The following is an 8,662-nucleotide window of genomic DNA, read 5'->3' on the forward strand; positions in this document are numbered from 1 at the left end:
TCGCCCTCTTTCTTCTTAACGAAGAAGAAGCCTGCTCCCGCAGGAGAGGAGGATCTCAGAATGAATCCCCTTACCAGGTTCTCCGTGATGTAGGCAGACATGGCCCTTGTTTCAGCAGGAGACAGCGGATATATCCGTCCTCGAGGTGGTGTAGTTCCCGGGAGTAGGTCGATGGCACAGTCATAAGGACGATGTGGCGGAAGTACCTCTGACTCCTTTTTATCAAAGACGTCCGCGAAGGACCAATAGGCCGAGGGCAGTCCCGGTAGGGACTCCGGAACCGGAGGTCGTCGGATGGGCTGTATAGTCTTCAGACAGTTCTCGTGGCAAGAGGAGCCCCATCGGGTGATTTCACCAGTACACCAGCTGACTGACGGTTCGTGTGTCCGTAACCAGGGGAGTCCCAGCAGGATTTGATGAGACATGTGTGGGAGGACGTAGAGAGCGATGTTCTCGGTGTGCAGGGCACCGATACGTAGTTCCACCGGCTTGGTGATCCACGAGATGGTGTCAGAGAGGGGTCTCCCATCTACAGAGGCAATCACGAGGGGTTTGTCGAGTGGAGTAACAGGCACCTGGTACTTGTCCACCGTGGCCTGCTGGATGAAATTGCCTGCTGCCCCGGAATCGAGGTACGCCTCGGCCGTGAACCGCGTCTCTCCCGTTGTTACTTGAACAGTCCACATAACCGGGTCTGAGAGAGTCCCAGCACCTAGGGTGGCCTCTCCTACCAACCCTAGGCTTTGGAGTTTCCCGGCCTCTCTGGACAGGAGCATAGAAGGTGTGTGCCCTCTAGAAGCAGAGGCCCTTGGCGAGCCATTCTGCTCGGCGTTGTTCGGACTGCCGCAAATGGTCAATCTGCATGGGCTCGTGGACAGAGACACCAGATGACGCTGACTGAAGAACGGCGGGCTTCTGCGGAGGAGAGGAATGCCGTATCGGACGTCTCTCACGGGACACCTCTTTGGATCGTTCCTGGAATCTGAGGTCCACGCGGGTGGCTAGTGCGATCAGGGCATCCAGGGTGGAAGGAACATCGCGGCCTGCCAGCTCGTCCTTAATACGGCTGGAGAGTCCTTCCCAGAAGGCGGCAGTGAGGGCTTCATTGTTCCACCCCAATTCTGAGGCCAAAGTGCGGAAGCGGATGGCATACTGCCCCACCGTCATGGTCCCCTGACGTAGCCTGAGGAGTGATGAGGCGGATGCAGCGGCACGTCCGGGTTCGTCAAAGGTGTTTCTAAATGCCTGCAGGAAGTCCTGGATGTTAGTGGTCACAGGGTCCTCCTTTTCCCACAAGGGGTTCATCCAGGCCAGTGCCTCACCCTCTAGATGGGACATCACAAACACCACCTTGGCTTGGTCAGAGGCAAACAAGTGCGGAAGCAGCTTGAAATGGAGGGAGCACTGGTTTAAGAATCCTCTGCAGGTCTTGGGATCTCCGGCATATCGGGGTGGAGAGGCCAGGCGGAGTTTAGAAGCTTCCGAGGTAGCCGCCACGGGAACTGTGGCCGTGGACTGTGCAGTAGTAACCTGAGATGCCAGGGACGTGGCAGACGCTTGCAGCGTGTGCAGGGGGGTATCCACAGAGGACATGAAGGCCAGCATGCGGGACTGGGTCTCGCGCTGTCGTACGAGTTCCTGCTGCAGGGTGCCCAGCTGGGCCGCTAGTGCTTCGGCGGGATCCATGGCCTGTTCTTACTGTTAGGGCCAGGTGGACAGGCAGGCCCAGGAGGTGGATCCAATGGGCTGAACACCTCACCGAGGGCAAGGTGCCCGGTAGCCGGAGCACTACAGGTAGCAGGACAGTCCGTTCAGAGGAGTGTAGAAGTCCCTGGGACCACGGAGTCACTGAAGGTAGTCCGGGTGACGGAGCTCAGGTTCGGAGGCTGAGATGACATCAGGCAGAGTCCGGAACCAACGGAGCGAGAAGACGGGTCACCACAGGGATCGGAGATGGTATGAACTTGACGGGATGGCAGACCGTCACCGTTCGGGGTTCGGGTATCGTCAGAACCGGTTGGCGAGGCAGGAGCGGCTCTAGGAGAGAGATAGGTAAGTATACCACAAAACACAAGGAGACCTGACTCCTAGCTTAGCAAAACACGAAGAACAGGCCCCGCCCACTTGGAAAGGATCCCCCTATATACCCTGTACCTGATTCTTCAATATCCTTTTGGAGGACACTGGCCCTTTAAGAGAGGGTCAATGACCGCGCGCGCGCCCTAATGCGCATGCGCGAGGCCCGGGTGCCAGAAGCCAGAGCAGGGAGCGGTGAACAGGAGGCAGGAGAGCCGGGCTGGAGCAGAGCTGCTGACGGACGCCGGGAGCGGGGACCGGGCCGCCTGGGGACCGCAGGTGATGGGGCCTGGAGGCTGTGGAGCGGGGGACGCCTGGCAGAGGAGCCGGGGAGCGAGGCAGGGGAGCCGGGGAGTGAGGCAGGGGAGCCGGGGAGCGTGGCAGGGGAGACGGGGAGCGAGGCAGGGGAGCCGGAGAGCGTGGCAGGGGACCCGCCGGGGAGCGTGACATGTGCATCACAAACAACGTGACCCCAACGATAAATCATTAATATCGTAGCATGTAAAGCCCGCTTAAGGTCAGGACAGGGCAACAGACCAATTGCAACACCAATGGCACGGATTCAGGCGTGCTACCCGCAGGCTGCAGTGGTGCTCAGAATTCTGGTTTACAAGCTGTCGGTGTGGTTATTCTGGGACTGAGTGAGTACGTTGGAAACCCCTGTTCCTATCCCCCCACGGCACCCAAATACCGTCCATCATCAACGGGCCCCGGGACACCAACCCCCCACCCACGGAGGGGTTAAACATCAGGCTGCCACACCATCGTCACCGGGATCCCCAACGGCAGCGGTGGTCCCTCACCTTACCACGCACCATGGGTGGCGTCACGAACTTTCCAAAAAAAACCCTGTACATATCCCCCCTTTTTAATTCGAGTGTCCGCGCGGACCCCCCGGATCCGGAGACCCCTCGAGCCACTGCGGCTCTGGATCCGAGTGGCTCAGCTGCTGCTATGGGGGTGGTACATATACAGTATAATTGATGTAAAAAATAGGCATGAATATAAGTTTGCGTATGCAACTATTAAATAATCCAGAATATTAGTGAATTTAAAATTCTTGGTTAAGACAAAATACCAATAGATAAGGGTAGCGCAATTAATACCTCTAAGAAAAAGCCGTTCAAAAAGCAGGAAAGAGGTAGAAATACCGCTGTAGTTAATATTGCATGATTAAGTATTGTCTCAAGTCTGAACTTTTCTAAATAAAAGTTACTTTTTATTGAAACCTTCTGGATGGATACGCTGGAAAATTTCTTCTATCAATCCCCTAAACTGTTACAAAATCTATAATTCTGAAAATAAGGATTGCTGATAGTGTAACACCAAAGTGATCGGTGGGGTATACCTGAAAAATATACACTCACCTGGATCAGTTGTGACAGTCACAACCACTAGTGCGCATGAGATAATGGCGTCTGGTGCAGCCCCACGTGGATGAGCATACAAGATAGGGTAGAGAGGGGGTTAATGCCGCGCATCAGCCAAATGAAGACGTATATTGTTGATGAAGATGAGTATTCTTTTATTTCATAGGTCTACGCGTTTCAAGGTGAAAAACTCTTCCTCAGGACCAGTGCATCAACAACAAGACTTGTTGTTGATGCACTGGTCCTGAGGAAGAGTTTTTCACCTCGAAACGCGTAGACCTATGAAATAAAAGAATACTCATCTTCATCAACAATATACGTCTTCATTCGGCTGATGCGCGGCATTAACCCCCTCTCTACCCTATCTTGTATACAAAATCTATAATGTAATTTTATGTAGCAGCAGCTTTATAGACACAATTAATAATTCACATTTTCTCGCTTCCGTCCTCACCTGTGTAGCTCATATTTGACACCGGGTCGGATTCGGTGATGTTATCGGCAGCTCTTTTATAGGAATGTATATGTTTCTCCTGGTGTCAGATTCTTTAAGATCACATGCGGTCACATGTGATCTTATTTTGCCGTGATTCCATTGAATTGTATTGAACTGTACCACATTGGTGACGGATTCGGCATTGCGGCAAAATACCACTGATGTGAAACCAGCTTAACTCCTTATGTCTATTATTTATTATTCACTTCATTGTCTGGATCCAACTTACCGGTGGTGATGTCGCGCCAGCAGCTGATTGTGTCGTTCCCATAGTAGATCACATACTGTGTACCAGACACAAAGCTCATGAGGGACGTGTTATTCCAGCTTCCATCAGATGCCTGGATCAAGGAGCCACTTATATCAGTTATATTCTGAAGGAAGAATCCCCCAGCCAGCCCAGTGATGGTGATCTCCGAGGTGGTCGCCTCGATGACGATTGTTTGGCATTCAGGTATTTCTGTAAGAAAATATATATAAAATATATAATCAGCTATAGTGAAAAAATAAACAGATTTGCAAATGGTGTGCTTTGGAAAAAAAACACCCCAAACCTTTATTTTCTGTGTACAGCTTCCAGGTAAACCTTTCGTGTCTCCATAGTTAAAAACTGAAAACACAAGACTGATCTAGCCATCATGTGTTTCACTTGTCCACTGTCACGATTCTCTGTGCGGAGCATCTCACAGACTTGGAGATAGATGCTCTGCGACGCTTAGGGGGCTTTCACACATCCGGCATTTTGCCGGTTTGCCGGATCCGTCACACTGCAGTACAGTGCAATACAGTACAATGGCATTGCGGCAAGCGCCGGTCACATGCTGTCATGCTTGGTTACTACTCAGGAGTCATAGGAGTCCAGGTTGGTTCTGGGAGGTGCTGGTTACTCAGCTGTTCCACCTTCCAGGTAAATGCTCAGGCTTCTTTACTGGGCATACTCTCCCAGAACTCTGGCAGTTGTATTGTCTGGTTCTGCTGTAGCTTGTGTTTCTGTTTTTGTTCTGATCTTGGTATTCTGACCAAGGACCGTTAGTGAACTTCTCTCTGCTTGCTGCCTTTATTTACTATGTGCTCTCCTGGTATTTTGACCCTCAGATTGTGACCTGACTATGCTCCTAATCACCCCTTATAAGTGACCTCCTGTTACCAGACCCCAGCTTTCCTGACTACCCATGCGACTCTGTAAGGTAGTGGCTAGCGTTACATCTGTGGCACCCCAGTGGTCCGGTTGCCACAGTAACATTACCCTTCTCACTGGGGGCAATGCTATGCCTGGAAGCAAAGGGGGGGTCCCCTATGCTAGGTGCACCAGCACTTCCTAACTCCAGGCCAGAAGGGGGAGCTCAAGAACCCAGTTTGTGGGGAGCTTCCCTATGCATTCTGGCTTGGAGTAGTTAGTAACACACACACACACACACACACACACACAGACAAACACACACACACAGAAAGTGAAACTAGTCAGAAGAAGTCAGGAGAAGGGTGGAGACGGTCTCTGGCAAGAGAGCAACACCATAGCTCTCTCAGGGCCAAGTGCATAGAACTTGATACCGGGGTCCTAGGCTGCGTGGGTACTAAAGTCCCATCAGCTAAACCCAGAGTACAGGAGATTGCAAGTCTTCTGGCCCCACAGAACACCTGGAGGCACAGCAGCAAAGTAGAGCCAGTAGCCGCGACCGAAGGAGTGGTACCTGTAAAAGGCTCGTGCTGCCCGCCATACGGGTAAGAACTATTATCATCACGAGGAAGAGGGCCGCAGTGTAGCTCCAAGCCACAGTGGCCCGCACATTATAGCGTAAGAAGGAAGGCTTCCAACCCACCTGGCTAGGTGGATTCCCTCCATTGCTTCCAGGCTGACCGGACCTCCATTACCTGCTGGACTAGTCTCCCGGGCCTGTACCATCAACTACTAAGTAAAAGGTAAAGGAAACTACCCCCATGTGTTCTCCAGTTATTAGCGGAGTCCTCAGTCCTGCTCCCCAACGTTAAGTCCCACCATCAATTACAAAGACTACTACTCCCAACAGTCCTGGGGCCCAGCTCTACCTGTGGAGAGCTATTCCAATTCAGCTGTGTCACCATCTGTCCCAGCGGTCCCATCCCGCAGCGTCGGCTATTTCTGTCCGAGTACCACACGTACAGGTACCTGTAAATAACTCCCCATATAAACGACACCACCAGGGTCACGGAACCGGGCCTTGCCGCCACGACATCCGACCAGAACAGAACCGGCCTGGTAACGAGCGCCCCACGACCCCAGTAGGTGCGTCCTATCCACCTTCTCATGACTGTAGATAACAGGAGGAAATATATTGGCCTCTGCAACCGCATACATAAAATAGTAGATTTTTAATCTAAAACTGTTGGCAAAGGTGCTGTGTAAATTTATTTTTTATTTTTTTAATTTTTTTTTTGAGGGAAGTATTAGATCAACATATTGCTTAATTGTACATTATTGTACATGACAAGTCTTACATTTACTGCATCAATAGAACATGTTCCCATCATTTGGAGCCTACAATATAGATTTGAATCATTATATTATCATCTCTTCTGGTAGCATCATCTTATGCATAAGGGAAGCCGCTGATGCCAGTGATCTTGTGACCAGCGCTTGACCAGCATCTACTGCTATTCCAGTAGTGTTTCAGAAGAGGAAGGAATAGAAGGCACTCACCAGTTCTTTATGCAGAAAAAATCTTGTTTTATTCTTCAAGTAAAAAAGGCATATTAGGGAGAGGGGGGAGAGACACGGACCACACACAGACGACAGCTGTTTCGCACCGGCAGCCGGCACTTTGACAAGTCTTTTTTACTTGAAGAATAAAACAAGAATTTTTCTGCATAAAGAACTGGTGAGTGCCTTCTATTCCTTCCTCTTCTTATTGTTATATGCTTGATCTTTTGAAGTTGCACCGCCAGTTGCAGACCTATACCGAGGAGTGCCTGTTCACCGTGACAGGTGGAAAAGTGTATTAATCACTGGCTGGGAGCTGTGCTCGGCTTTTCCTTCTAACTTCAGTGATTACAGTAGTGTTTCCTTGTACATTTAGGGCAGTACGGTGGCTCAGTGGTTAGCTGGGGTCCTGGGTTCAATTCCCACCAAGGACAACATTCTGCAAGGAGTTTGTATGTTCTCCCCGTGTTTGTGTGGGTTTCCTCCGGGTTCTCCAGTTTCCTCCCACACTCCAAAGACATACTGATAGGGAATTTAGATTGTGAGCCCCGATGGGGACAGTGCTGCCAATGTATGTAAAGCGCTGTGGAATTAATAGCGCTATATAAACAAATATAATTTAATCGCTTTTCTCTATGGCAATTGTCTAAAGGCCGCTTTACACACCGCGATATCGGTCCCGATATCGCTAGTGTGGGTACCCGCCCCCATCTGTTGTGCGACACGGGCAAATCGCTGCTCGTGCCGCACAACATCGCCCAGACCCGTCACACCTACTTACCTGCCCGGCGACGTCGCTGTGACCGGCGAACCGCCTCCTTTCTAAGGGGGCGGTTCGTTCAGCGTCACCGCGACGTCACAGCAGCGTCACTGAACCAATAGAAGCGGAGGGGCGGAGATGAGCGAGACGAACATCCCGCCCACCTCCTTCCTTCCGCATAGCGGCCGGGAGGCAGGTAAGGAGATCTTCCTCGTTGCTGCGGCGTCACACGGAGCGATGTGTGCTGCCGCAGGAGCGGCGAACTACATCGTTACTGCTGCAGTAACGATATTAGAGAATGGACCCCCATGTCACCGATGAGCGATTTTGCACGCTTTTGCAACGATGCAAAATCGCTCATCGGTGTCACACGCAGCAACATCGCTAATGCGGCCGGATGTGCGTCACAAATTCCGTGACCCCAACGACTCCGCATTAGCGATGTCGCAGCGTGTAAAGCCCCCTTTACTTGCTGAAGCCTCGATAATTTTAACTTATTAAACTTTTTTTTCTTATGTTAAAAATGCGTCAGGACCCAACTTATGCGCTCCAACCACACAAAGCACCAGCAACCTTACAACACGGTAATGAACTATGGCCAATAAACTATTTCCATCAAACTCGATGGCTGCTTACTCTCCCCAGTCTCACAAGCTCGTTGCCTTGGAGTAACCCTCGACTCTGCTCTATCCTTCAAGCCCCACATCCAAGCCCTCTTCACCTCATGCAGACTACAACTCAAAAATATCTCCCGGATCCGTGCTTTCCTTAACCAAGAATCAGCAAAAACATTAGTGCATGCCCTCATCATCTCCCGCCTCGACTACTGCAACCTCCTGCTCTCTGGCCTCCCTTCCAACACTCTTGCACCCCTCCAATCTATCCTAAACTCTGCGGCCCGCTTAATCTACCTCTCCCCTCGCTACTCCCCAGCGTCGCCACTCTGCCAATCCCTTCACTGGCTTCCCATCACCCAACGACTCCAGTTCAAAACACTAACCATGACATACAAAGCCATGCACAACCTGTCTCCTCCCTACATCTGTGACCTAGTCTCCCGGTACCTACCTGCACGCAACCTCAGATCCTCACAAGATCTCCTTCTCTGCTCCTCCCTTATCTCCTTCTCCCACAATCGCGTACAAGATTTCTCCCGTGCATCCCCCATACTCTGGAACGTTCTACCTCAGCACATCAGACTCTCCCCTACCGTAGAAAGCTTCAAGAGGAACCTCAAGACCCACCTCTTCCAACAAGCCTACAACCTACAATAGCCCTCAGTC

At 51.3% G+C, this 8,662-nt stretch overlaps 1 protein-coding gene across 1 annotated transcript in view; it reads right to left on the reverse strand.

Moving 5' to 3' along the window:
- LOC142254307 (receptor-type tyrosine-protein phosphatase eta-like) overlaps window positions 1-5,845 on the reverse strand; it is a 91,320-nt gene extending 85,475 nt beyond the window's left edge. The window contains exons 1-2 of the mRNA XM_075325355.1: window positions 5,815-5,845; window positions 4,172-4,402 (exon numbers count right to left, since the gene is read on the reverse strand). Coding sequence (XP_075181470.1) covers window positions 4,172-4,402; window positions 5,815-5,845 — 262 coding nt within the window. The remainder of the gene's footprint in view (window positions 1-4,171; window positions 4,403-5,814) is intronic.
- Window positions 5,846-8,662: the final 2,817 nt, after the last annotated feature.

This window comes from Anomaloglossus baeobatrachus, chromosome 10 (assembly GCF_048569485.1).
Source record: "Anomaloglossus baeobatrachus isolate aAnoBae1 chromosome 10, aAnoBae1.hap1, whole genome shotgun sequence".
Lineage (NCBI taxonomy): Eukaryota > Metazoa > Chordata > Amphibia > Anura > Aromobatidae > Anomaloglossus > Anomaloglossus baeobatrachus.